The sequence below is a fragment of the Sordaria macrospora genome, chromosome 1, assembly GCF_033870435.1.
Source record: "Sordaria macrospora chromosome 1, complete sequence".
NCBI lineage: Eukaryota > Fungi > Ascomycota > Sordariomycetes > Sordariales > Sordariaceae > Sordaria > Sordaria macrospora.
This window is the reverse complement of record NC_089371.1, coordinates 8,304,134-8,329,923: the sequence shown is the minus strand read 5'-3', so window position 1 is coordinate 8,329,923 and position 25,790 is coordinate 8,304,134. Positions and strand designations below refer to the sequence as shown.

The window sequence follows — 25,790 nt, the reverse complement described above, 5'->3', positions numbered from 1 at the left end:
GACCGGAGTGCTGCGACGCCACAGACAGGGCATCGACGGTGTCGTCCAATGGGATGTTGTTGAGGTGGGCTCGGCAGGAAAGGGCATGAAAAGCGGGACACGAGCTGCGCCTTGCGGCCGGAGTGTTACACTGCACTTAACACCCAACCAATGGAAGCGGCAGCCACTCACACTGATTGCAAGACAATAACCTCTTCCGGTCTAGCTTCTCATGAAGTGGACGGCCCCCAATCGTTCACATTTTTCGTCATCCCTCACTTCGCGCTGTGTCGTTGGGTGTGGTGCCCATGCCGGATGAAATGCAGTCGGACCCCCTGATTCTGCATTTGATTTAGACAGCGAAATTATATGCATGAAGTGGTATATATGCAGTTCCCAGGTCCTGAGTTTGGCCTGCAAGGAACAGTCCAGATAGACAGGTTTTATGCAATAACTCCTGTATATGCAGTATCTGGAGGATGCAGCTTCAAGGGTCTCTACTGCGCACGATTGCGGTCAAATATTGCACTTTTGACCTGGCACCCTCCGATTCCTTTCAGGTTGCCGGTGTGTGCCTACCGTTGTCCGTCATCGTTGCGACCGACTTGCGCTGCCCTCCGAACCGACAGGGGGACTGAGGTGTTCTTTCCAGCACTCTCATGGCCTCGAAAGATCATGAATTATCGCGACTTTGTTGACGGTAACATCTTTCGATTGTGAAGTCCAGGCTTTGACGGTGTTCGGCACTCAAACGGCTCATGACAAACTTATGACAATGGGCGCCCCGGCCATTCGCGGGTAAAAACAGCATAAACTGCAAACGCTGCCCGTCCAGCCGCTCGCTCTTGCTTGAAACAGCTTTCGCAACAACGCGGCCTTTTCGGAAGCCCACCTCCCTTCCTTCCTCACCCCATCAGTCAGCCCAGCGCCGACAGAAGAAGGCGCATCCAGCCGCCAACCTGTGCCATCCTTCTGTTTGTAGGGGGAAGAACAGGCAACAGATGTGCAGATTGGGCGCACTTTCTCGACAAACGAGAGTCTTGAGGTGTGGTGTGGCAATACAAGAAGGATTGAGGGCGCTGACATCAGAAATGGGTGCGACTTGGAAAACAAGTGTCAAGGTCCGAGTCTGACAACCTCCGACTCCCACCCAGCACCCAGTCCTACACATGAATCCTCACCACCAAGCTCGTCATCGGGTGGGAACTCCTTCTCTTTTATGGTTCAATTATCTTTGGTATGGCAGAATCCTGATCTCTAAATCCATGAGCACACGGGTTTGGCGCGCGTGCTTTCGGCGGTGGCTCCTGAGTGAACCAGCTCAGTACCAGAACCTTCACCGCGGTGAGCCTCAGAAACATGAAACAGGGAAGCGACGAAGGGCCATCGGCGATAAACCAGATGGCATCAACTGACGATAGCAAGTGGCTGCCTTGACAGCTGACGACCCCTCACATGGTGCTGCCTCGAGAACACTCTTGCCAATCAGGCGGACTACGGATGAACCAGTCAGACTCGATTGTTAACGCTCTTCTTGGCTATCGAGAGCAGGGAACATGGCGCCAATAAAGCCTCATGAGGCCTAACACCAGTGTGGGATGGTCGCGAGCTGTCGCCCTTTTACAAATATTAGATCCTGCTTCCCTGGCCATCTTCTGTCGTGTCTGAAGTTCCGGCTGATGGCCTTTTTTGCAGTCCTTGGAATCATCTGGTCTGCGTCCATCTCAAACTCGAGATAGACGCTGCGACAGGGCACTGTGAGGCATTGCACTAACATGTCAGCACCGCCTTCTACGGAAAGTTGTGCTAGCTAGGCACCAGCCTCAGCTCACTCACTATCTGTTGGGACTGGTCAGGTCGGGTCATCTCTTCTTCGTCGCGTTTCGATTGATGACTCTCTTCCCCCTTCTCTTCCAGTTTTCCTCTCTATCTTCTCTCTCGCTCTGTTCTGCGCTTCTTGACCCCTGGCGCACACATCTTGTCTGACGTTGCAAAAGAAAACGGCCCGGGGTTCTTCCATCTTGTTCGGCGAGGCTGAGACTAGACTATCAGGAGGCTTGCTCTTCCACCTGCCCTCGTCTCGTCCGTTCATCTGACAACCTCTATTGATGGTCATTCTGCGACAAGAGCAATCATGGCTCCTTGAACACGACAAAAACTTGTTCTTGTCTTTTGGAGTCCCGCTGAGTTTGTCGCAGCAGGGCTCTCGCTTTGTTCTCATTTAGTCTGACCAGCGCGCTTCTATCCTTCTTTTCAGCGGTAGTCTGCCGAATCACCTTTACCACCGCTGTCATTCGCTCCATCTGCGTTGTCTATACCTCTTTAGCACAAACCGCTTTCCATACCATTTTCCCGTTGGTTTGACAGGCCGCTTTAACCATCGTTCAACAACCACACAAACATTGCCATACCTTGTCCCTCGAGCCGTACACCGGTCCGCGGCATGGTTGACTCCAAGGAAACCTCCGAGTTCTCGGAGAAGACAGAAGCCTTCTCACAGTCAGAGATCGAGGCGCGGTTGCGAGAAAACCGCCGCGAGAGGGAACAACGCCAACTTGCCATCAACAGCACCGTCTCGCTCGATAGCCTAGTCATTCCACCGGATGAGGACATTCGCATTCTTGTCAGGCCGATTCGAGGACGATCGGTCAGTCCGGTTAGTCTTGATAACTGCAGGTGGCTAGCTTTGCGCGCCGAGGTTAAAGCAGAAACGGACCAGGCTCAACACCAGGTGCTTGCCGTTACGCAAACGTCCCGGGATATCAAGTTCTCCGTCCGAATTCCCGGAGATATGACCATGCCTGCGCTGTGGTGCGAGCTCTATTATGATCCGGCTAGCGATAAGGTTATCCTAGTCAATCGTTCCAGTCATCCCTTCATCCTATCTCGGGCCTCCACTGCCGCTTTAGGGGACATCGAGGAGTACGAGGTCAATCCAGGCTTCAACAAGGACGTGTTTCCGGGCACTTGGAGGATCAGATTCTACCGTTCCGAGGTGCTTGACTTTCGTATCCTTGAGAAGAAGCCAACACTTTTCCGAATTCCCTCTATCGATTCATCAACACCCACTCAGCTTGTGAGAAAGCGCACCTTTTTGGGCGATGAGGAAGATGAAAACTCAAGCAACAAAAAGCTCCGAGCATCCGAGGACATCGAAATCAAGAAAGAAGAAAGTGACATCAAGAAGGAAGATGGTGTCATTATGTTCTTACCAGCAAAGACAAAGCCGCTCGTCTTCCCGATCCCGACTGGGGAGAAGAAAGAACTTGTCTCCGCGAACGGCAGAAGAGAGCTTATTGCATCCGGTGGCAACCTCCTTCAAATTCAACCTGACGAGAGGGTCCAAGTTACCGGTGGTGGCTGCGAGCTCGACGAGTACACACTCACAAAGAAGTCAGACATTGCCTCGTCAAGCTTGTCGAGCGTCTTCACGGCCGACTACTCAAATGTCCCAGATGGAGTCATTGTTGTCAAGGTGCTCAAGACCCGAACTCCCGCCACCATCAACAACACCGCTATGGAATCCAGGAACGTGATTCACCAAGCCGACGTCTGGCTTAGGGAACTTCAGTATCAGGAGGATCTCCAACACAAGAGCATCGTACGTCTCTACGGCGGCGACGCTCGCTTCCTGTCTTTATATATGGAGCACGTGGATGCGCGGGATCTAGCGTCCAAGGGGATGTGGCGACGGATGGAGAACGACCGTTTTGCCGGTGACCGATCAGACGCCAAGCGCATCGTCCGGGACATTGCCAGTGCCCTGCATTACATCCACGGACGTGGTCTAATCCACAATGACATCAAACCCGCAAACATCCTCTATAGTAGAGAGCGCGGGGCCGTTTTGTGTGACCTCGGCTTATCGACCCGCGCCAGAGATCCCCCTTCAATTGGCGGTACACCATGGTACATTCCACCAGAATTCATCGCTCTGAAACAACGTGGTGCTCCCAGCGATGTTTGGGCCCTTGGAGTTACCATGCTGTACGTCATGGGCAAGATCGCCTTCCCAGATGCTCGTGGCAACAGAGCGCATCCGCAACACCTTCACTGGCTTATCGCCAAAGTTCACCCAAACCCACGCGATCGGAACCCTCAACCGAGCGCTGTCAAACACATGCAGCAATGGCTGGGTGAAATCAACATAGCTCGTGCACAGCTCAATACGCAAGATGAACAGGAGAGGCTTGTGTACGATATGCTATCACCAAACCCTAACCAGAGAATCACAATGAGGGAGATCATGGCCAGAGTCCACGACCAAATCACGGAGCAATGAGAGAGCACGATATATGATATTCATGAATATCTAAACCGGAAATAAACACCTGTATTTACACAATAGCTTGGTTGGCAAGGAGGGCTTAATATCATCTCACACAGTAAGTCTATAACCCTCCTTCTCGGGTCCTCCGTGACACAAAGTGCGAATATCACACTTGGACATTTCCGAGTGCCCCAAACTCATAGTAACGTTGCTCACACCTGGTAGTTTTAGAACTTTGTATTTCCTATTATGTGCACCACCACCAGCGCACGTTTTCCCTGGTATAACCATCAACAACCCGATAACCCCTCGCCAATTACAGCACCATACCAGTCACAAAGCTCAGTGCCATACCCACAACAGCGGTGAGCGCAACATTGTTCAGTCCAACGATCGAGGCACCGCTCTTTGCATCGTCCGCGCTCGCGCCGTCATCGGTGCTATTACCACTCTGCTCCTTGATCTGAGCAAACGACACCTTCTCATCAGTCTTGCACTCATCCTTCGACAGCGCCGTGGCGTTGGCGCGGAAGGTGATATCGGCGCACTATTATCATTCTCATTAGCCAAAACCTCCCTCCCAATTCATCCTTACGATTTCCTATCCGGAGACAACAGAAAAAGAGGAACTCACGTTATACAAAGCACTGCCACTCTCTCCGACCGTGACAACCTGGATACTACCCTCCTGGCCATCCGATGGGTTCAAGCCCTCGGGAAGCGGCAGGTCAACGCAAAGCGTACCCGCTCCAGTGACGTTCCAGAAGGTGGGACCCGTGAGGGTATAGTTGAAGTTGGTCACGTTGCCGCCTAGACCGAGGTTGACGAAGACGTACTCCCACGGGTGGTGCAGGTCCAGCTTGATGCTACCTCCCTTGAGGGGCCAGTCGGTGCGGTTGCCGGAGGTGGAGGTGGCGGCGGGGACGCCGGCGCCTGCAGAAGGAAATGGTTAGTGATGAGCGGGAGAGGGAGAAGCGGAGCAAGGAGGGCATACAAGGATACTGCCACTGGGAGTAGTTGGTGTCGGACTGGAGAGTGTCTGCGCGCCAGGCGGGGTATTCGAGGCCGAAGTGCGCGGATGCGAGGGGCGCGACGGCCGCTGCGAAGAGGAGAGTTGCGGAAACCATTTTGTCGGTGTTGTTGCGGTTGACTGATTGTGGCTTGCGATGTTGGAAGAAGGAGGAATGGTCAGATCTCGCTCAAGATTTGACGGGCGATGATGTGTCGTTTAAGGATCGCGAAAGGTCTCGGGAGATGGTCGTTACGTCACCGGATATTCTTGACGAGTTGTTTGTTGTTTCGCTATCGTCCACAGTTCAGTTGCTTGATCCGGTGGGTGGACGGCTCGATGGCTGAAAGACTCGTGCGACAGGAGAAAGAGGACGGGAGGAAGACCTGACAGCAGCTGAGGTGTTTGCGAAACTTTGAAAGGATTATAGCTTCTTTATACCCCTTGTGTCTACAGTTTTCTCTGCTTTCCTATTCGAGAATTCATTCGAGTTGATGATCCCATTCACCGAAATGAGCAAGTTTGTAGCTTGTGCTTGTGCTACTAACGCACCAACCTGTGGACTGGTCGTGCAATGTGAATGTCCAAACCCGCGCGGCGCGGGAGACCCCACTATCTTGCTCAATTGCAGCCTTAATTGCATGTGCCTCAGTGTTTGTAGTAGGGAAGGTACCATACGTACCCGACTCGTACCTTTCCTTTTAATGTTTTACCTTTTTCCTACCGTGAAAGATGGGAGGGCAACTCATGCTTTGTGGCAGCTCCAGCTCCCAGCTTCGAACTCCAAGCGGGAGTGCTGACAGCGAGCTCTCTTTTTCTTGGCGATCCAATAACATCACCAAATCGGGCACTAAGTGAGCAAGTTATAAGTCAAGGCGTTCCCATCGTGGCCTTCGATTCTTCTAGCCCTTGCTCCGTTCGAGGGGTTCGTCTTCAACTTCCACTTCGGTCGGCTCCGTCTCCCGCTCCCGTCCTGTACCTTGAGGTTATGTGCGCCTCTCTCAACCCCGGGGTTATGGGTCTGAACCACCTTGGCAATCCTAGAACCTCAAACCTCGAAGCAACCAGACCTTTCCCATGACTTCAGTTGCCTATAAACAACGAACGACCAAACCTACCAAGGTGAAATCCAGCTCACCGAGTTAATGAGGCAGCGGTGGCTTGTTGTTCTGAGTGAGTTATGTGGGATTTGAAGGTTCGAAGTCCCGTCGTGGAGGTCGTGGCATGGAATTGGAACGTTGGATGGATGGTGTTGGAATAAACTTGCTCAAATGAACGCGCATGGGCCTGGGGGTCATTCGGTCGGTCGGGTTGGGGAAGTTGCATTTATGTGCACGGGCATGCAGGAAGGGACCACCACCACCGCTTTCAGCAGGCAGGTAAGGTACGTACCGCAGTGTCGGATTCAGCTTCTTCCTGTGTTCAGGGCGGTCTAGATTTTCGAATTTAAATTCGAGGTGCACTTCGGCGAAATTTACAAATTCTTAGCGAAGATTGTTTCGGTTGTCATTTCGTCGTGCGAATTCGTCGCATCTCGAATGCAATGACTCGCGAACGTACGTAGATCCAATCTCAGACGAACGTACATATTTCGAATTGTAAAAGATGGGAAGAACGAGAGTTGGTACCTGCATGATCGGCGCATCCCATTGCAGTTCGGTTCGTTGAGGGAGTTCGGACGGCGGTCCGGGCGGTCGGGATTCTTATTGCAAGGACAAAAGGAAAAAACAAAGAATCGGTTCTTTTGCTGTCTGTTGGTGCTTTGTTTATACCCCTTTTCGTTGTCTGAATGTAATCGTTTGCTTCAGAAGACGCAATTGACCTTCAAAAGTGCATCCTCCGCAACATATTGACAACAGTCGCTAAAAAGCGCCAGTGGTTTAGTGGTAAAATCCATCGTTGCCATCGATGGGCCCCGCGTTCGATTCGCGGCTGGCGCATTTGTTCCTCGAACGAGTCAGTCAAATTTTTTTCCCATGCTTCTGTTTTAGTCTCTTTTTTTCTTAGGTTGTTCCCGTTAGAACACCCGGACCGAAAACCGGGGTCCGCATGCCACATTTTTCTTTATTTTTCGCCAGTGTGGGCGGTGGGGAAGTGTTAAACTTATGAGGCCCCGCTCCGGGCTCAATGTTCAACAAACGGTCCGATGGTGTAGTTGGTTATCACGTCAGTCTAACACACTGAAGGTCCTGAGATCGAGCCTCAGTCGGATCACAAAACATTCTTTTTGTAAGTTTGTCTCCTTCGATTTTGTTCCAACATTTTTTACGTTGCTTTTGAGAACGTCATTGTTTTTGCGAACACCCCAATGCTTGCGCAGCTTTTGCACCGATCCTCGCCGTCTGTACGTCCCTCCGCTTGATTTTTATTTTTGGCGCATGCTCTGCAGTTCAGACGAAATCGTTTAGTCTATCATTGAAATTTTCAATTCCATATCTCAAGGATGATTTTGTCTGATCTCACATTTTCCTACCTGCCAATTTGGTTTATCCCATTTGGTGCAATTGGACGTCATTGTTGCACCGTGCGCAAAGTGATATCAACAAGATGACAGCTCGTGGCTTGTTCACCAATGAACATGTGAATCTTGCCCCCAATATCTCAGGTCTTTGGGTATTGGTTTGACTTGGGTTTCAACACCATCGAGTAGACTCGGAATGTCCTCACCATCAATCCCGAACGCGATAAACGCGCCTAAAGATTTGACGTTGTTGCCCCGGATGCTTAATTCTCATATCCCAATCCAGGTTGCGGTTTCAGTCAATCCGAAAACGAAATGTGGGGTTCGAAGCTGAAGAAGGCGCAGTTCGTAAAGCTGTGTTAAACTGTTAGTGCCACATCCTGACCGTGCTTTGGGGGTTACAGGAGGGACAGTTGGAACAGGAACACGAATAGAATATGGAATTGATAGCACCGATACGGATTAGTTAAGAGGCAGGAGAAACGATTGCGAAGATGAAAGGACTGCGTGGGATTCGTAGGAGGTGGCGCGCGCGACTCTGGGGTCAATGCCATGGAGTTGCTGTTTTCCGATGAAGAAGAAACCACGGGAACGGAGTCTGGATATGTGATGCTCAAGAGGTATATATGCCCAATGACTTTGCCTGTCTTGTGGGAAGCTCTCACTTGCATCGGCATTCATACTCTTGACATTCCAATCTACTCTAAGATTGAACCAGACACAAAACTCCTTTTCGACTACCCAACAACTTCACCACCATCTTCAAAATGGCAACCCTCAACCTTAACTTCACCCTCCGGCAACTCTCCCTCTTCCTCTTCCTCATCGTCAACCTCATCTCAGCGGCCTATATCCCACCGCGCAGACTGACAAGACCCCAACTTGACCAAGACCAAACCCATCACACCCATCCCATTATCAAACGCAACCCACTCCCGCTTCCACAAGAACAAGATCCAAACCTCCTCGAGGTTATCCCCACAGCAACGGCACAGGGCTTGCCTACGGCCCTTCCTCCCATCGCACCTTATGAGCCATTACCTTCAACGGCGGTTTATCCACAACCCACAACGGCACCTTATGACCCCTTACCTTCAACGGCGGTTTATCCACAACCCACAACGGCACCTTATGAGCCATTGCCTTCGACGGCGGTTTACCCCCCAGGATTTTTGGCCGCCAAACGAAACCCATCCCCGCTTCCACAAGATCCGCAAGCTCCAGATGCCCTCAAGGTCATCCCCACGCCGCCTGCTGGAGGAGGTGATGTGGTCGTCGTCCTCCCAACTCCGCCGCCTTCTTCGCCTCCTTCCCCGACTCCCGAACCGGTGGTCAATCCAGTGCCCTCTCCAGAGCCGGTGACGCCCCTGCCTCCGGCTTTCACTCCCGGTCCGGAGCCTGTCACGCCGTTGCCCCCTTCGCCTCCCGAAGCCGTCATTCCCCTCCCGGAACCGGTGACACCGACGCCTCCTGCTGGGGAGGCACCGGTTTTTGTGACGCCTGTTGCTGCTAAGCGGGCGGCGGCGGCGGCAAGGGTGATGAGGCGAAAGTTGCAGTTGTTTTGAAGTCAGTGGTCGAAGGGATGGTTGGTACATACTTGGTACAGATCAATGGAATAGCACAAGAGGAGGGGTATTCAAAGGACGATCTATGATCGATCGATGAGCGTGTGACGACACGACTATTATTGGCAAGGGGATGAAGAGAAGTAACTGTATTTGTTCTGTACATTATCATTAGTCCAGTGGTATCATATGCAAAAACTCCAATCCCAGTGCACGTGTCCAAACTCCATATTCCCCAAAACTTTCTCTCTTTCTCTCCTTTCCTAACCACAAATGCCCTCTCTCAAACAGGAGTATCCTCATCAAAATAACTCCCCCAAACCCCCTCCACCTCCGCTGCATACTCCGTCGGACTCAACTTCTTCAGTCCCTTCTCCCCGAGCTCCTTCTGCTCCTCCACCGGATCAATAACCGGCGTCGCCACCCGCACATTCAACGATGACACCCGTCTCGGCAACCGTCCCGGCACAGGCGGCGGCCCGCCCTCCTTGGCGTTATACCGATCGATGATTCCAATCAACTCTGAGAATGCGTCAGCTTCGGCTTTGCCACATTCGCGGGCCGTGGGGTTGTCCAGGTCTAGATCGGAAGGGCTCATTAACCGATTAAGGGCGTCGAGGTTGTAAGTCTTTGGTTGCCGTTTGCCAATGGTAATGGTGTCACTTTCTCCTTCCTCTGCTGACCCCGTCGAATCGTCTGACTGTCGTCGGAGGTTGGGGGTGCTCTTGCTGCTCTTATGGTAGTAACCCTGCGAGAGGCGGAAGTTGATGCGTGCTGGCGGGTTGCGCTTTCCGGGGTAGAAGTGAGATCGGTGTAGTTGGGATTTTGGCGAGGGGGCTGGGAGTTGGGGTGTTAAGGAGTGATAGGATTCCATGGATAGAGGACGGAGCGGTGATCGGGGTGGTGGTGAGGGTGGTGAGGGTGGTGAGGGAGGCGCGTAGTTAGGCGGTGGAGGGGTTTCGTCCGCGTCTGATAAACTGCTGACATCGTCATTGTGGATGTCTGGTTCTAGTTCTGGGACTTGGTCGGATCCTGATGATAAGGGCCGTGATCGTGATGGGTCTGACCCGCATGATAGAGGTCGTGTTGGTGTTGGTAGAGGAAGGGATATTTGGTCTGCCCCGGACATCGAGGGCCGTCGTGGTGACTTTGGAGGAGGTGGGGGCACCAAGCAAGCGTTTGGTGAGAGAAACTTGTTGTCGTTATGTGTTGAGTTTGTGGTAGGCATCGAACTATGTGTTGACTTGGATGCACTGCTGTAGATGCTTGATGTCTTTCTACAAGCAACAGGCCGTGGGAGTGAAAAGTTCAGGAATGCGGCGGTCTGAGGTTCATGCGGTCGGACAGAAAGGGGCCTCGGTGTTGGAGATCCATTGTTCGGGATTACTAAAGGTGGGAGTGATGTCCCTCGTGAATGCCCAAATCTGTGAGACGACGTTGGCGGTGATGGAGGAGGCCTTCGAGGGGGTTCACTGTAAAGACCTGTGATGTAATCCCGACCAATGCCCGATTCAGACATGCTATGCCCATGCCCAAGCAGTGCTGCCATGCTGGTGTAAGGTACCGAAGATGGGTTCCGGGAGGCTGTCTCGACGCAGAGGACGGACCAAAGTCAAAGTGAACAAATTGGACAGTTGTTGAGACTCTCAAATACAATGCGGTGAAAAGGGGACTTTCCTTAACAACCCGGACAAAGCTTGTTGAGTGGACTCACTTGAGGTCAAGGAAGCTGGAAGTTCTCGTGTAGATCTGGGTGGCTGTCGTCAGAGAACGAATTAAAATGGAGTAGCAGCACCAAAGTGGCTGAGATTGTGCGATCACCTCACCCATACACCAATCGGATACTCATAAAAGGGATCCCTATCCCCGACCACCGATTGACATGCTGGTGAAGCTCTTCGACCTCGTGTTATTGCTCGAATCCCGTCCACTGGATCCACGTCGGAACTTGGGAGTGGCACACAGCCAGGACGAGATCTGCTGGCAACGGCCGCTAACAAGCAGTTTTTAGCCCTGAAACCGGCGCTGCAATTCGGACGCGTGCTCAAAGTCCGACTTGCGGGGATCTTTGAGATGAAATCTTCCTTCAAGCTGACGGGCTTGTCATCGCCAAGGAAGAGAACAACCTCGGACGTCCCTGCCTTGACGGACTTTGTGTGAAAATTTCAGCATTTTGCGCCTGCCGCCTGGTGAGGATTCGGCGAGGTTCTGTTCTTCAGTGGGCTGGAGCGTGGCTGCGCTATAAATATGGATCGGATGACGTTGGTTCCAACTTCGGCTCAGCCCCGCATGGGTCAAGTTGGCCTCCGGTCTTGGCAGAAGTGGAGCCATTCAACACCGGACGATCTGGGCCCACTCTGCCGCGGACGGCAGGCAAGGCATCCTGGACTTTGTATTTGTTCTTTTTTATCCCGGCCACGAACACAACCGCAGAGTTCGCGACGGCCTCAAACTCTCTATCGCCGTCGAAGTTCGTGCGCTTCGACCATGCGAGAGTTTTCCAGTCTTACCCACCCAGCGCAACCCCGATTGTCAACTGACCATACAAACATCCAGAGGAGAACTTAATACGAACCCCGACCCTCGAACGGCGAATCGCAACACGAGTAACAATCGCACAAGCCTCGACCACTCCCATCAAGCTGACCTCCTAGAATGTCCGTCTTGGCAGCGGCAATGATTCGCACCACGAAAGAGTTCCATGAAACGTGATGTCCACGAGCAAGCAACGTCCTATTTACCGGCTGCTTGGTTCACCGTCCACCGTACGCGCAAGTGTCGTGGCTGAGACATATGATGATCAGGGGAGACGAGAGAAGATCTGCCATCACTTCCTTGCGAACTCAGCAATCTGTCCCTGCAATAAAACAAGAGAATATCAATTGAAGAGAAGATCAGAATTGCCGGTTGGTATCTCCAGAGATATGCAAGCCTACGGTGCACAACGTCTTGTGTGTAAGCTTTGTGTAACACTCGCGGCAGAAATAGCGATGAACACCATGCGCTCCAAGGATAACCGTGCAGAACGGCCAAAAGACAGCTTCAATTCTTGGTCTATGCCTCTCCAGAGGGAACCGTAAAACAAAACGACAAACGCCTCGCTTCCTATCTAGAACCTAGGTATTCCCAAAAAGCAAAACACCTGCCTGCCTGCCTGCCTGCCTTGCCCGCTTGCCGGAATATGACGATATGTACAGCACCTCTTTTTCGTTCCTCCATGTATTTTTACCCAAGCACCGATGATTGTTACCACCATTCCCCATGAAACAGCCCCGTCGTTGTCATCTGTTGCGGCAGTGCCACTCGCTTCGGCAACGGCGCCAGGATCGTCAGCTCCTTCGTCTGCCCCACCCCTGCATACCGATATCCATACCCATAATCTTGCCGTTCATACCACGGCAAACCGTCCTTGGATCCCTCTTTTGGCGACGACCGTGGCGACGACCTCGTCGACTTAAGAGAGCACACTGTCGTGACCCTGCTTCTGACCTTCTTCAACTCCTCCAGCCTCTGCAACAACTTCTCCCTGTTCCACAACCTCTTCACATGCAGCTGCTTGGCCCCGTCCTCCTCATCATATACCGTTCCCGGTACCGGTGGCTCAAAGAGCACCACGCTCTCTGCCCAAGCCCTCGCTTGGTCCTCATCCGCATCCGAGAAAGTAAACGTCACGCTGTCCTCGTCGTCTGGTTGCCGCATGGTGATGAACCATGTGAGGAAGCTGGGCATGGCTAGCGTGACTTCTTTGGACGCGGCATGATACACGGCAAGTCGTCGGTAACCCCCCACAGCCTGCGCATAAGGCGGCCGCGAATCTTCGGCATCGAGGTAGGCGGCGTAGGCGGCGGCGAGGGCGCGGTGCGAGAAGACGAGGCTTATCTGGTCGTCGCAGACCGAGACGTCTATGGCTGCTAACGTCGGCATGGCTGGCGCGGGCTTATTCTTTTGGTTGTTTGAAGTTGAAGATGGCGGACGCCTGGAGGTAGTTGAGACCAGTTCAACGGTGTGGGCGAGCGACGATGCTTCGTTGTGTGCGTGTCGCGGCGAGTTGTCGTCGACTCTCTCTCTCTCTTTCTCTGTTTGTCTTGCGCTTCGCGAGCGGCTCAGCTGGCTGGCCTTGGCAGCGGTCTTTGTCGGCGCTGCGAATGCGATAAAAGCCCAAAGCTGACGAGTCAACTTTTGGTCACACCCAGCAAATCTTCGGCTATTCTTTGCGCCCGATCTCTTTTCAATATTCCTTGAGCGCAAAAGGAGGACTAGTGACGGCCGATGCCAAAATGTCGCCAAAACTTGGAATCCGTGGTGTGCAAAATCAATAGCATCAATCAAAAGCTGGAGGACCAAAAAGCATAAAAATAAGAGCCTAGGCGCGCAGCAGTAGCAAGCAGCACATGCGGGTTTAAAAAAAGCCTCTACTAATCTACTAACTAGTCTTCCCCTCTATGTAAGATCTGACATTACAACGTCGTCTAGCTCCATTGTTGATGATGTTAACGAGCCAATGAAGCAAGTCCAGTTGTTCGATGTTCCCCTTTTCTCCTCCTCTTTTGCTCAAATTTTTTTCTTTCTCTTCCACTCAGTTTTCGTTCTGTTGCATGCAAGTGGCCCCGAAGCTAAGATCCAGTTAAAAAGTGGTGAAGTGGCACTTCTTTCTTGCAGCATCCAGATGCAGCCAATGGTTTCGTGCACGCACTAACTATCCTGCTTCTGTTGCAGTTCTGTAGTTCGCTCTGAATGGATCAAAATGGATCTTTCGCGGCTCACACGGGGCGGGGGAAGCAGCAGTCTGAGCTCTGAGGCGACGTCGTTTTCGGCCAAAGGTAGACTAGTTCATCGTCGCAGTCGCAGTCGGGCACTTATTCGTTCGCTTGATATCAAAATTATCCAAGACGACGAAAGAGTCTTTTTTTTCTTATTCAATGTTGCGGTGCCCATTAACTGGGTTAGCCTGTGAGAGAGGAGGGATTCGTGCGAATATCTCTTTGCTCGTTCTCGGTTTCCATTTGCTTAGAGGTAGATTTGGAGATATGGAGGAGAATTATTTTCCCATTCGTCTCTGCGACTCGAGTCGAGCCGTCATGGACTCGTGGATTCGTGGGTCCTTCCCTCGATTTTTAAACCATCGTGTGTTTCGCCCAATTGTTGTCGAGATGTCGGGAGGAGGTTCTTCGGTGCTCCATATAAAGGCATCCCGGACCCTCTCCGCATGCAACCACGGCAGGAGACTTTCAATATCGGACGTGCGATTTCCTGCACGCCATTATCGTGCGAATCGTGAGAGCTGCAAAACATGCGACGTCGACAGCTGTTGAAAGGTCTTGATAGGTGACTTTTGAGGCCATACATATGCCAACGAAGTCGGCGGCGATCTTCGGTTTCCCCATCTTAGCAGGACCAGAGCGGCATTTTGCTGTAGCACCGCAGGATAGGTAGGTAGTCAGACTGATGAGCCGGAATTGACTGTCGTTTGTCGATGCCCAAGAGACCCCATTACACTCGGCGCTGAATGAGACCATCAGCTCTGCCTAAATTTGGTCTTTGCATTTCTGCCTCTTTTTTTATCACTGGTTCCAAGACAGAGAAAGAAACTCGCCAGCCTCACTGACGGGATCTCATCGAGAGGTTTGTCTTGAGTCGTTCGGCGGCAACTCGGCTTCGGACTCAGTGAGCTCGAACCAAGAAGGGGATACTCCAAACACCAACCCGGGAGTGTGAAGTCCCTGCTCCTGCAATGACTTTCTCAAGTGTTTCAAATCTGCATCTGCATGTAAGAATATCGACCCCAAATTACATGATGCCAAATGGAGATACCGTGCGCTCAGGGTCCAGTCCACTTCCACCCACCTCCGTCCATCTCCGGTCCATGAATCCATCTCCCCCATCTCATCCGTCGGCGACCCCTCCCCGAGCCTCCTTCTTCTCCGCGCGCTATTGTCAACGAGATCTCAAAAAGTCCCACCCGCGGATCGTTAGGCCGAAGCGGCGGGTGGAACCGCCTGGCGCCAACGCAAACGGCCCCGTTTTGCCCCGCCAGGGCATCGTCGGTCGGGTGTGGGCGACGGGCGTTTGGCATCCATCGACGCCAAGCCCGAATCGGTACAGTTTTGTGGATCCCTTTCACCGCGGCCAGCCACCTCACCAACGGGGGCGGCGGCCAGGAGTCACCTCACCACTGCACCTTTCCCACCGCCCCCAGAAATGGGGGTTATAAGCACAACTAACGGGACCCAACATCAACAAATCGAACAGATTTCAACAGAGTTGACTCAACCGGCTCTGTGGTGTAGTGGTAGCATACTTGCTTTGGGTGCAAGTGGTCCCAGGTTCGAACCCTGGCTGAGCCCTGAAGCAAATCCTTCTGTTCAACTTTTTTTGCTCTTTTTTTTTTGTGCTCTTTTGTAACTTCTGGTTTTTGGTTTCTGGATGACATCGGATGCGATGCGATGCGGTCGGGATTATCCTAGCAAGGGATTCCTTTTTGGGGAAGTAGAAATGAGGCTCAAAAGTTGAAAACAGAATCTCGGTATCTGAGGTCCCGAGGGGATGGGTGTGCTTGTGCGTAGAATGACGTCTCTTTCACATGCTTGATGTTTTCTGTTCTCGGAATCTGGTGATGCGTCCTTTCTGCTGGAACGAATTTTTCTTTGGTGATGCACGCGACTGGTTCTTTGAGAAGTAAACAGGACCGGAAACATTTTCGTCATTTTTGCTTCCATGATGGCCATGTACTTCCTACATCATGACACAGTCGTCAGGCAAAAATGTAAGCTCGAAGACTTGAGGTCTCGTGTTTGTGGATGACAACGCCTCGAACTTTCGAGCAGACGAATTCCCTGGGTTAATCCAACCGTAACTATTTCAGCTTGCCCAATATCCGTTTCCTTTTCTGCAAAACTCGGGAGACCTGTGGTCCTAGACACTCTCTCGTGCCTTTGCATCTTCATATCGATCATAAGACGAGACCAGACACGGGAATCAATGCAAAGATAGACCAGTCCGAAGATAACCAGTGATGGGTAATGCCCATATACTCTAAAAGGTTTAACATGGGCTTGCCGTCGTGATGAATAGATTTTACGTCGTTGCTCCTCTCTTCTCCTGTATCACCCTGAAGTCTTTGCGCGCACTCACGCACTCACGCATCTACGACTGACGCATGTCCCTAAGTAGTTGACGCTAAGCCTAAGGGTCGCCGGCTACACTCGTTCCCAAATCAGCTATTCGGCCTCCAGGAGAAAAGATAAGTTCATACCTGAACCCAGAACGACAAGAGAACACACCCAATTACACCTGTTTGAGGCTGGAGAACTGCGCGGCTGGAGAATTGCGCGGCTGTGATGATCTGGTAATCGCCTCGGTTCACCAAGTTATTTGGCACGTCGGAACACCATATCCAAGTTGGGGATCGATTTCGAACAGCTTGTTCTTCAAAATCCTGCAGTTAGGCCATGATTATTCTGCACAGAACACAAACGTTGCCTACATATCATGAATAATCGTGTCAACGTGTGTGCTAGTGCAGGTACAATAGAATACAGGAAACTTGCAGGAACGCCGAGTCAACTCAAGGCCAACAATACCAGTGATTGTTCGTCTAGCATAGGTAAGTATTTCCATCGAACATCAAGGGCAACTTCAGTTTTGAACCGAGGGCATTTGGCCCATCTAAACAAATAAATGGGCATAGGTACCGTGGGACAAAGTAATGTGAATCTCCTCATCGGCCAAAATCGCGGTTATTAAACAGCGTCCTGCTGAACTGACAACTATCGGCTTCAGGAAATCGCTCTTGCATCTGAGGCGGAAAGTTTTCATTTATTTTATAATGATGTAAAAAAAGCTTTGCAAACTTCCGGAAAGAATGTCCCCTGAAACTGAACCGGACAACTCCTCGCCACTCAGACACGCTATGCTCAACAAGTTTCTATCAATGTAAATGGTTTAACTTGAAGCTCGACCTCGAAGCCTCCGCCAGAATTGAAGCAATGTATCTGCTCTTTGATCAACACCAGGAAGAGGGTAGAGATACTGGGTCCGAGTGTCACAGGTAGCTCAACTGTGACACTGCTATATAAGCGTGTTTCGGATGTTCTGTCCAAAGAGCAGAACATCCTTCCATCTTTTGGTGGTTTGGCCCAGGTAGTGCACGCCTTAGTCCCTTGACACCGAGTCTCTAATTCTCTGTGAATTACATTGCAGCTGTCGAAGACTTGGATCTCGCGCAACGGCGGCCCGTAAAGACTCTCACGGCCCAGGGAGCTCGGTTGGGGTTTCCGAACTTTAACGACTGCCATAACGCAACAGCCCGGCACCCTCGTAGATGTTTGCAAGAACCTGCGTCCCGATGTTCCTCCAGCGACAAGGAGAAGACCGATGGGTAACCACGACGGAAGCCACGGGCGCCCGTGGGCTATGGGTTGAATCTTGAAGAGAACTTACTGTTCGATGATCAAAATCCGAGTGCCTTGACAATGTAGTGAAGACCTACCGTGACCTAACCGTCCAAAGTGTCCTGGAATACTCTCGGTTATATCCTCTTCACATGTGCCAACTCTTCTGTTACACTCTGCAGCCGGAAAACGTACTTATTTTGTAGTTTCTCACCACGGTGGTAGTGCTGATGCTGCTTCTTGACCCGTGGGATGGAGGCGTGTGTATATACCCACGTTTTCAGCTCGTACGCACTCAAGTTCCGGTGTGTCCATGAAGGGGCTGACGACTGCAGCATCCTAGCCCCAGTTGCTCGCGACCAACGACCAAAGGCCCGAATAGGCGAGCAGGTCGACCGTCCGACGTTCCATTGTGTTTGAGCCGCTCGGAGCCGCTAGACAGACTTTCAGGAGTTCAGCGCATGGAGTCCTGGATACCAACATGGAGCAAAAACATGTGGACTCGCGGAGATAACAAGGAAGGATCGTCCATGCCATCACACCTTGATGAGCACCTTGATGACCAGCGTCGGATCTCCACCACTGGGAACGTTTGGAAAGTAGCTGTCCCTAATCAACTTGTGGAGATGTTTAACCAGCTTGTGGCGTGTCTCAAGCAATATGGTCCAACGGGACTATTGATGACTAGCCGAGGTTGGAACTCTCCGGCGTGGGAAAGCCCTCTGACCGTCCTTGAGGTTGTTCACATTTGGTATATCGGGCGAGGAACCGTTTCTGGTCGTATGTGACGACACATTCCCCCATGCCGTGTACCATGACCCGAGTCGAACGCCACGGCGCCAAAGGACTCGAGCGTCCATATGTCCGTTCGCCAGTTAGCCCGGTCGCGAGGGGAGCTGGAAGTACCTCTACGGGTATGTAGCAGGCCACCGAGTCATTGTAGGGGGTGTGGGCGATACAGTTCCAGCACTGAAGCCTTTGACGTGGTGAAGTTTACTAGCGATACGGAGCTTTTATAAACACCTGGTGACAGTTGCCAATCCTTGAAATCGCCTTTTGGTCACTGACGATGAACTGTGATATGGCGTTTGCGTTTGGATCCCGGTGTCCTTTGTTATAGGCTCGACTCGATAGGGTGAAAGAGCAAGACGATATCCGCACTCCGAAGTTCGGTGGTGCACAAGGTCGCCATGTATCTGCGCGGTATGGTGTGCCGTGCTCGTCCGAAATTCATCGAACATGCTGCTCTTCTCGCTTCTGGATCGGCATCGAATGCGGTAGGTAACTCGGCGGTGGATACTGCTCGGTTCGGAGGGGAGGATGTCGGAAGAGGGGTCACATCGTGAGACAGGATGCTTGTTCCCAATTGACTTTCTCGGCGTTCCACAGGAGAAGTCTGGTTCTCGTTTCCATCATCACCACAAGCTGGAGTGTCTGTCACGGCAGGACATCCGACATGACGTCCTCAATTTCTGAGCCAAGATCCAATGGCCAGCGAATGTCATCGTTATCAGCTTGGCTGATGGTCCGTGCATGACACTCGATAAGGGCTAGCCGCTTGTCAAAAGCCGCTGCTAAAAACACAAGACACACAGAAGGGTCTGTGCTTATCGCGGACCAACGCAAAATGTCAAACCAACCGAAAAGAAACCAGGGGTCTCGCAGCCATCTGCCAACTGCCAAGCCGTTTGCCAACTCGCTAGCGCGCGGCGGGGCTACGAAACAACCTTGTTCTTTTAACCGGCCGATCGCCCACCTAGGGCCAACCAGCCGCCAAGTCCACCACCCGATGGCCATCAAGGTTCTCACTTCTATGCGCCCTTGCGCTCCGTACTGGTCATCCATCCATCACATCAGTTGGCAAGTTGGCGAAACCGAGCGATGACACCCTCACCAACACGAACGAAGAAGAAGAAACGGCTAGAAAACCGTACGATGAGAACAATGAAGTTAAGCACCGAGAGTTGGTAGTCGCGAGCATGCAGCAGTTCTTTTTTTCGAACCAACATCCCAACAGTCACAAGCAATCATGTCCAACTGCGGTTTGCTGCATCACTCTCCCACACATAGCTGAGCCTCTGTTGCTGACCGATCTTTTGTCGCATTGCTATATTGTGCCGTCTGCAGCTGTTGCATCCTGTGTGTCTTGGCCAGTTACATTGATTGCGCGTTCCGCTCACGACATTGAAACCATGATATCGAGTAATATCGAGCATTTAGTGCCCAGCCTCAAACTTGCTCAAAAGGAGGAGCGCCATTGTCAATTCTCATTAGGGGGTCAGCCGCTAAATATGTGACAGGCAAATAATACATGAAAAGTGGGAGAAATGCGCGCATCTCGCTACAGAAGTACAGATACAAGCTCTTCCGACCTCGCTGACACTCTGCAGCTCAAACTCAAAGAGCGAGGGCCATGATGGCCAATCCCGCGGCGGCCAAGCCCGAAGCTCCCTGGCGGACGGCAGCAGCGGTGGAAGGGGTGGCAGAAGCAGAGGAGCTGGCCGAGCTGACCTGTTCCTGAGACCCGGCAGATGCCGTGGCGGTTGCCGAGACGTGACCAGCGCAATGCCAGTGGTCACCGTGGGCCTCGCAGCCGTAGGACTCCGTTGGGCTAGGCTTCAAAGAGACCGAGGAGCCGGACTCGTCGTCATGGTCGTGGTCCTCCTTGTCGTGATCGTGACCGTGATCATGGTCGTGGTCTTGATCGTCATGGTCGTGGACCGCGGAGGCGGTCGTAGTCACAGACGAGACACTGGCGGCGGTCACAACCGTGGCGAGGGAAGTGACCTTGGGACCAGAGCAGTGCCTGAGATTGTCAGTTACAGTACCCGTGAGGGTATGACTCGGCGTGGACACTTCAACGTACCAGTGGTCGCCGTGAGGCTCGCAGCCAACTGAAGCAGTGGGCGAGGGAGCGAGGGACTGGGCCAGTGCAGTGTGCACAAAACCCAAGAAGAACGGCGCAACGGTGGACAGCTTCATGGTGTTGATTGGGCGAGTGGCTGATTGAAAAGACTGAGACGAGTGGTTATCGGGTCTGTCTTCTGATGCTTCCTCCTCATCCCGTTGTATTTATCTTCATCCTGAGTTCTGCTGGCCTGCCTTGGCTGTCCAGCAACATTCGAGAACAGGCCGATCATGCTCATGCAGAGATGGTGCATGGCGAGCCGTTGCGGTCGAGTGAGCAGATCCCAGCCATCGTGAGGAGTCCATCAAGGTGTCCGAGGGATGAGGGCTCAGTTCAATTTTCGTGATGCCTCATCTTGGCGGCATGGTGGTGTTGATGCCAAGAAAGCCTCCTCTGGAGCTGACTCCGAAAACTAAGGTTTGGACCTGTGGGACGTCGTGGGGGGTGAGTCCATCCTCATCCTTCTGGGCTGGTGGGCAGCAGGGAAAGGAAAATGAGTTGAGACAACGGATGACTTGGCGCAAATCCCTACAGGGCTCCCGTGTTGATGTTGGTGACTTCCGAAAGCTTACCGCGGTAGGCTGGAGACGAGAGGCGGAGAAATGTCGATGGGTGTGAAAGTGTGAGTGTCAGTGGAAGTGATGTTGAAAATCAACCATCCCCTAGGCTTCTCATGGATCGGTATCCTTGTTTACGATAAGCGCGTGGCATCCCCACGGACCATATGGCTCCAGGAGCACATGTCTCACGGCCGGATATTCGAGAATAATTCTTCACGCTGATGATGTGTGTTTCTGAACAGTATCGGGATGAGCATCGCACATCAAGGACAATGATGGATGCACTGACTGAATGATGCGCCTTCCGCTTGGAAACAATGGAAAAATGCAGCTGCAAATGCTCGATTTGACAGGACAATGGCAACTGCCAGTTTCGGATAAAAGAGAAGTCTGCTTGGCGCCTTCTAATCAATGATTGAGAATCAATGACAGGAATTCCGCAAAGCTGAGCCCCACCGCGGCAGGGGTTATACCGGAAAGGTACGTACCGTCGGAGCGCGCAGTGAGCTATCTGGCCATCAAGGTTCTCAACCATCAAGGTGCCCTCAGTGCTGAGACAAGATTAGGACCCGTACCACGCCCCGTTGCGCCAACAAAAGCAGCCCGCCCATTGGCTGAGAACTGTCTTTACCAAGAAAGCAACTCCACAGCCTGCAAAAAACTACTTGTCCTGCTGCTTTTCCCTCTTTCGTGGCCGCCGCCAGCCTCTGCTCGGTATGTCTCCGTGTCTGCTCCTGCTCCCCTCCCCCACGTGGGCCGTTTGGAAAACCGGACAATTTGAATCTGTCAACTCCCTTCCAGTCTCCCTTCTCCCTCGTCTTCCCATTCTTGTGTTCACGAACTTCTTTTCGCCAATTTCCAATTTCAATTCATCTCTGCAGGGCTCGCTCGGCACATCCCGCTCCCCTCGCCTCCAAGTCCCCAAAAGTGGAATTGGCGCGTCACTCACCCCGTCTCGTCTGAAGCTTCCGAGACACTCAACCCGGATCCACCACCACCAGCTTGGCCTACCTTTACGACCCCGACGACCGTTACAACTTGGGGCCTTGGACATCCACGTCCCTCGATCATATACCAGTTAGGCAATTTGACCGAAGCAGTAGACGTCTCATACCTCACGGCGATCTTCATTGCGACATTATTCACCGGGCCAATCTCACCCTTCACCTCACCCCCGCGAGTCAACCTACCTCACTTGAGCCTCCAGTCTCACTACTTAAGAGCTGTCAACGCCTTCAGCCTATACTTCCCCTCATCCCTCACTGAGAGAAGGTCATTCCAGCCTGGTCTACTCACGCAACCCATCAGCTACTCTTATAATATCCGGAAGCTACCAACTGAGAATAGCTTCTCTTCAGGCCACGCTATATCACCTCAAACCTCTAGGCCTCACACAGCCTATACTTTTCTCGGTGGCCCTTCACCCCCGGGCTACCGGCCTTCCTAATCTCATCATGGCTCGCCTACTCCCCTCAGACAGGAAATCCATCGTTCAGTATGCCTTGACGGCACTGCTCCTTCAGTCTACATCCGCCTCTCAGATACAACACAGAGCGCCACAGGTCACAGTTGCTCCCAGCGCGACCACTGCTCCAGCGGCCGTTCCCACCGCCATCTCAGGCTGTCACTTGCATGATAATGAAGTGTAGGTGCTTTGATATCAGTTCTTATGTGTATCACTGGATTACTGACATAGCCCCCACAGATTCTGCCTCGCTGGTGATACGGAGTACTCTGTTCACACTACAGCCACTGCTACCTCCGAGCTTCCTGCTCAGTTCACAGGATGTCACTCTCACGACGATGCACTGTACGCTTTGTTGCCGCCACCTTTCTTGCCTCGTGGCCCATATTGACTAGAAGCAGATTCTGTGTAGCGCCAAGTGGAGATAATGTGGAGATCTCACTAGTAGCCGAGGAATCCGAAGAAGGTCATGATGATCACGACCATGATGATCACGACCATGATGAAGGTGAAGCGACGTCCTCTACCAGCGAAAAGAAATGCCACTTCCACGCTGGCGTCGAACACTGCACTGGTGGCGATGAGCATGAGGACGAGAGCTCAACATGCGATAGACAGGACCGGGACTACAACATCCGTCTCAGAGTCGGTCTCTTGTTCGCCATGTTGGCAACCAGCTCTATCGGTGTCTTCGGTCCCATTCTGCTCTCCAGCTTCGTCTCGCCAAACAATGTCTTCATCACCATCCTCAGACAGTTCGGCACCGGTGTCGTTATCTCGACTGCCTTCATCCATCTCTTTACTCACGCTCAGCTTATGTTTGCCAGCGAATGTCTGGGGGAGCTTAGTTACGAAGGGACAGCAGGTGCCATCGCTATGGCGGGCATCTTCATTTCGTTCCTTGCAGAGTATTTCGGCGTTCGTGTCTTGCAGTGGCATGCCGCCAAGACGGAAGCACGCAACATCGAGAACGGTGGAGAGAAGGAAGACGCGGCCCAGAGGACCGAGATGGTCAACATCATGGTCTTGGAGTGCGGCGTCATCTTCCATTCTATTCGTAAGTTACGCCGGTCCTACTACCCTGCCTATGGACTACCGCTGACCAAGCATCACAGTAATCGGCATTACCCTGGTTGTTGCTGGCGACACCTTCTTCCTCACTCTTTTTGCAGTAATCGTATTCCATCAAATGTTTGAGGGCATTGCCCTTGGCTCCCGCATCGCAGCTCTTGGAACTCTTCCCCCTATCAACGCGGCCTCCTCGGTCCACAGCCATTCGCACCACGGTCACAGCCACCACGGACACAGTCACAGTCACGCCCAGGAGGTTAAGCGCCCAAGCCTGCCTACCGAGCCCCACTCACCAACCTGCACCGATAATGGAATGGTCTCTGAAGACGAGTCAGTGGGAGTCACCGTCATCAAGCCTGTCTCGCTCAAGAAGAAGCTCCTTCTTGCTTCCGGTTTCGCTTTGGTCACCCCTATCGGCATGGCCATCGGCATCGGTGTGCTCAAGCAGTTCAACGGCAACGACCCTTCGACTATCATTGCTATCGGCACCCTCGATGCCGTTTCTTCTGGCATCCTTATGTGGGTTGGCATCGTCGAAATGTGGGCTCATGACTGGATGTTGGGCGGCGAGATGACCACCTCCGGCCCTCTTCGGACACTTGCTGGTCTTACTTCTCTTATTGCGGGTCTGGCCGTGATGAGTTTGCTTGGAAAGTGGGCTTGAAGGACTCGGATGCCGCATCCTCTTCTTTCTGGGATACCTATTTGCTTCTTTGGATTCGCGGGCGTTTTTCCGAAAAAAATCTTGGGTTACGGTTATTGGGCATAGCGATTTGGAATATTTTGCTTGGATGGCGTTGATCACACAAAAAGTTACTGGGATTTGCACTTGGCGCAAAAGATACCTAATGAAGCACATCTTGACATGACAGCATGACGGACAAAGCATTTCGATTTTCGAGAGCAAGCAAGTTGGAGAACGCATATTTGGTAGAAGAGAGACAAAGTTAGATGACCAACCCAACAATTCATGATCCTGGTACACTTGTTGTTTTCCTCCTTCATTTTGGTGATTGTGAAATCATCGGACAGCATATACTGCATTTGGCAGTAAGTAGGGGTCCGAGTCTTGTGCAACTCTGAGGTTCCATCTCTCGTTGATTACCAAGCAATGTTAGGCGAGGACGACATGGAATCCCGCACGTAGGGTGTTATACCATTGCCTGCCCAACATGTAATATCTAACTAAACAACTGTTGTGTGATGACTCTTGACGATGCTAGTGCACAATGACGAAGGCATGCTTCAATGATATTCTTCCGGATACAATATGCATTGTATGAGGATGAGATCGCAACTTCAATGGTTAAAAAAAGCTACCGATCTAGCTTAGCTAGCTATCTAGATCAGCATTGACCACTACTTCATTGTACTCATCACAGAGAAGAGTATGATATTTTTGGTAAATGAGTGGTTGATCCTTTGTTCCTATTGTTCCAGGGGAATACTTGCTTGACATATCGTTAGTCAGGAACAATACATGCATGCGTCGCCTGCGACCAAGGTCACTGACATTGTACCTGCGACAACAATGCAAAAAAAGAAAAAAAGAAATCAACAAAAGACCCAACCAAAACAAAAAAAACACCACGAACCGTAGTTCAAAAGAACAGGAAAAGAGAATAAAAAAGAAAAAGCAAAAAAAGTGGAAAAAGAAATGCCCAATAACAGGATTGAACTGTTGACCTTCGCATGGACTTGATATCTTGGAATACAAGATATTAGTACGACGCTCTAACCAGCTGAGCTAATCGGGCTAGTGTTGGTTGTTAGAAGATTCGCCCCGCAGTATTGTTTATTAGCACCTAACAAGATGGGGCGCTGGTCCCACGCTTGCAAGGGGACGAGCGCTGTGAGGAGTTGGAACTTTGGAGAAAGGGTAAGACACTCGACGGTAATTTACCAGGTAACAAGTAACGGGGTATAAAAATGGACTTTAGTATTGAGAGGGGATTTGATATCATGGCCGGCGGTATGGAAATCGTTTGCGAATGCTGGGTATGGATTTGGATTTGAGGCGGCTTCTGAGTATCGCGAGATGCACTTTGACCGACCAACTGGCTATGTCTTACGCTAAACCAAAATGGAGGAGTCGAAATTACACAGATCAGA

The 25,790-nt window shown here is 51.9% G+C and overlaps 7 protein-coding genes and 4 non-coding genes across 11 annotated transcripts; 6 read left to right on the top strand and 5 right to left on the bottom strand.

Annotated features, from left to right (window-relative positions):
• Positions 1–2,037: 2,037 nt before the first annotated feature.
• Positions 2,038–4,261, top strand: SMAC4_00538 (uncharacterized protein; the record flags this gene model as incomplete). Its single annotated transcript, XM_003351943.2, has 1 exon — positions 2,038–4,261. Exon 1 carries the CDS (start codon positions 2,423–2,425, stop codon positions 4,259–4,261), a length of 1,839 nt encoding a protein of 612 aa, XP_003351991.1. The 5' UTR covers positions 2,038–2,422.
• Positions 4,262–4,442: 181 nt separating this feature from the next.
• SMAC4_00537 (uncharacterized protein) lies at positions 4,443–5,647 on the bottom strand. The gene is made up of 3 exons (XM_066089444.1): positions 5,244–5,647; positions 4,884–5,182; positions 4,443–4,796 (listed from the first exon to the last, which is right to left on the bottom strand). Exons 1-3 carry the CDS (start codon positions 5,374–5,376, stop codon positions 4,566–4,568), a joined length of 663 nt encoding a protein of 220 aa, XP_065945891.1. The 5' UTR covers positions 5,377–5,647; the 3' UTR covers positions 4,443–4,565.
• Positions 5,648–7,127: 1,480 nt separating this feature from the next.
• On the top strand, positions 7,128–7,198 carry SMAC4_13147. The gene has a single exon. It is a non-coding gene; the product is annotated as a tRNA-Gly (tRNA).
• Positions 7,199–7,398: 200 nt separating this feature from the next.
• SMAC4_13146 lies at positions 7,399–7,472 on the top strand. Its single transcript has one exon. It is a non-coding gene; the product is annotated as a tRNA-Val (tRNA).
• A 1,014-nt stretch (positions 7,473–8,486) lies between these two features.
• Positions 8,487–9,284, top strand: SMAC4_00536 (uncharacterized protein; the record flags this gene model as incomplete). Its single annotated transcript, XM_003351941.2, has 1 exon — positions 8,487–9,284. One exon carries the CDS (start codon positions 8,487–8,489, stop codon positions 9,282–9,284), a length of 798 nt encoding a protein of 265 aa, XP_003351989.2.
• Positions 9,285–9,453: 169 nt separating this feature from the next.
• SMAC4_00535 (uncharacterized protein) lies at positions 9,454–10,893 on the bottom strand. Its single transcript, XM_003351940.3, has one exon. The coding sequence runs from the start codon at positions 10,831–10,833 to the stop codon at positions 9,568–9,570; it is 1,266 nt and encodes a 421-aa protein (XP_003351988.2). The 5' UTR covers positions 10,834–10,893; the 3' UTR covers positions 9,454–9,567.
• Positions 10,894–12,321: 1,428 nt separating this feature from the next.
• SMAC4_00534 (uncharacterized protein) lies at positions 12,322–13,208 on the bottom strand (the record flags this gene model as incomplete). The annotated part of the gene is made up of 1 exon (XM_003351939.2): positions 12,322–13,208. The coding sequence occupies one exon, from the start codon at positions 13,206–13,208 to the stop codon at positions 12,531–12,533; it is 678 nt and encodes a 225-aa protein (XP_003351987.1). The 3' UTR covers positions 12,322–12,530.
• A 2,348-nt stretch (positions 13,209–15,556) lies between these two features.
• On the top strand, positions 15,557–15,628 carry SMAC4_13145. Its single transcript has one exon. It is a non-coding gene; the product is annotated as a tRNA-Pro (tRNA).
• Positions 15,629–19,368: 3,740 nt separating this feature from the next.
• Positions 19,369–20,705, bottom strand: SMAC4_00533 (uncharacterized protein). Its single transcript, XM_003351938.2, has 2 exons — positions 20,541–20,705; positions 19,369–20,480 (listed from the first exon to the last, which is right to left on the bottom strand). Exons 1-2 carry the CDS (start codon positions 20,654–20,656, stop codon positions 20,072–20,074), a joined length of 525 nt encoding a protein of 174 aa, XP_003351986.1. The 5' UTR covers positions 20,657–20,705; the 3' UTR covers positions 19,369–20,071.
• Positions 20,706–21,782: 1,077 nt separating this feature from the next.
• Positions 21,783–24,707, top strand: SMAC4_00532 (uncharacterized protein). The gene is made up of 4 exons (XM_003351937.2): positions 21,783–22,787; positions 22,848–22,952; positions 23,009–23,664; positions 23,723–24,707. The coding sequence occupies exons 1-4, from the start codon at positions 22,597–22,599 to the stop codon at positions 24,340–24,342; spliced, it is 1,572 nt and encodes a 523-aa protein (XP_003351985.1). The 5' UTR covers positions 21,783–22,596; the 3' UTR covers positions 24,343–24,707.
• A 629-nt stretch (positions 24,708–25,336) lies between these two features.
• SMAC4_13144 lies at positions 25,337–25,435 on the bottom strand. Its single transcript has 2 exons — positions 25,398–25,435; positions 25,337–25,372 (listed from the first exon to the last, which is right to left on the bottom strand). It is a non-coding gene; the product is annotated as a tRNA-Ile (tRNA).
• Between the last annotated feature and the right edge of the window lie 355 nt (positions 25,436–25,790).

Bases quoted from the DNA above. Each gene is read 5' to 3' on its own strand.
- SMAC4_00532 (XM_003351937.2), top strand. From the start codon at position 22,597: ATGGCTCGCCTACTCCCCTCAGACAGGAAATCCATCGTTCAGTATGCC. The intron at 22,788-22,847 runs GTAGGTGCTTTG...TAGCCCCCACAG, and splicing joins CACTTGCATGATAATGAAGT to ATTCTGCCTCGCTGGTGATA. The intron at 22,953-23,008 runs GTACGCTTTGTT...GACTAGAAGCAG, and splicing joins CACTCTCACGACGATGCACT to ATTCTGTGTAGCGCCAAGTG.
- SMAC4_00537 (XM_066089444.1), bottom strand. From the start codon at position 5,376: ATGGTTTCCGCAACTCTCCTCTTCGCAGCGGCCGTCGCGCCCCTCGCA. The intron at 5,183-5,243 runs GTATGCCCTCCT...TTCCTTCTGCAG, and splicing joins CTCCCAGTGGCAGTATCCTT to GCGCCGGCGTCCCCGCCGCC. The intron at 4,797-4,883 runs GTGAGTTCCTCT...GAATGATAATAG, and splicing joins GTGGCAGTGCTTTGTATAAC to TGCGCCGATATCACCTTCCG.
- SMAC4_00535 (XM_003351940.3), bottom strand. From the start codon at position 10,833: ATGGCAGCACTGCTTGGGCATGGGCATAGCATGTCTGAATCGGGCATT.
- SMAC4_00533 (XM_003351938.2), bottom strand. From the start codon at position 20,656: ATGAAGCTGTCCACCGTTGCGCCGTTCTTCTTGGGTTTTGTGCACACT. The intron at 20,481-20,540 runs GTACGTTGAAGT...TGACAATCTCAG, and splicing joins GAGCCTCACGGCGACCACTG to GCACTGCTCTGGTCCCAAGG.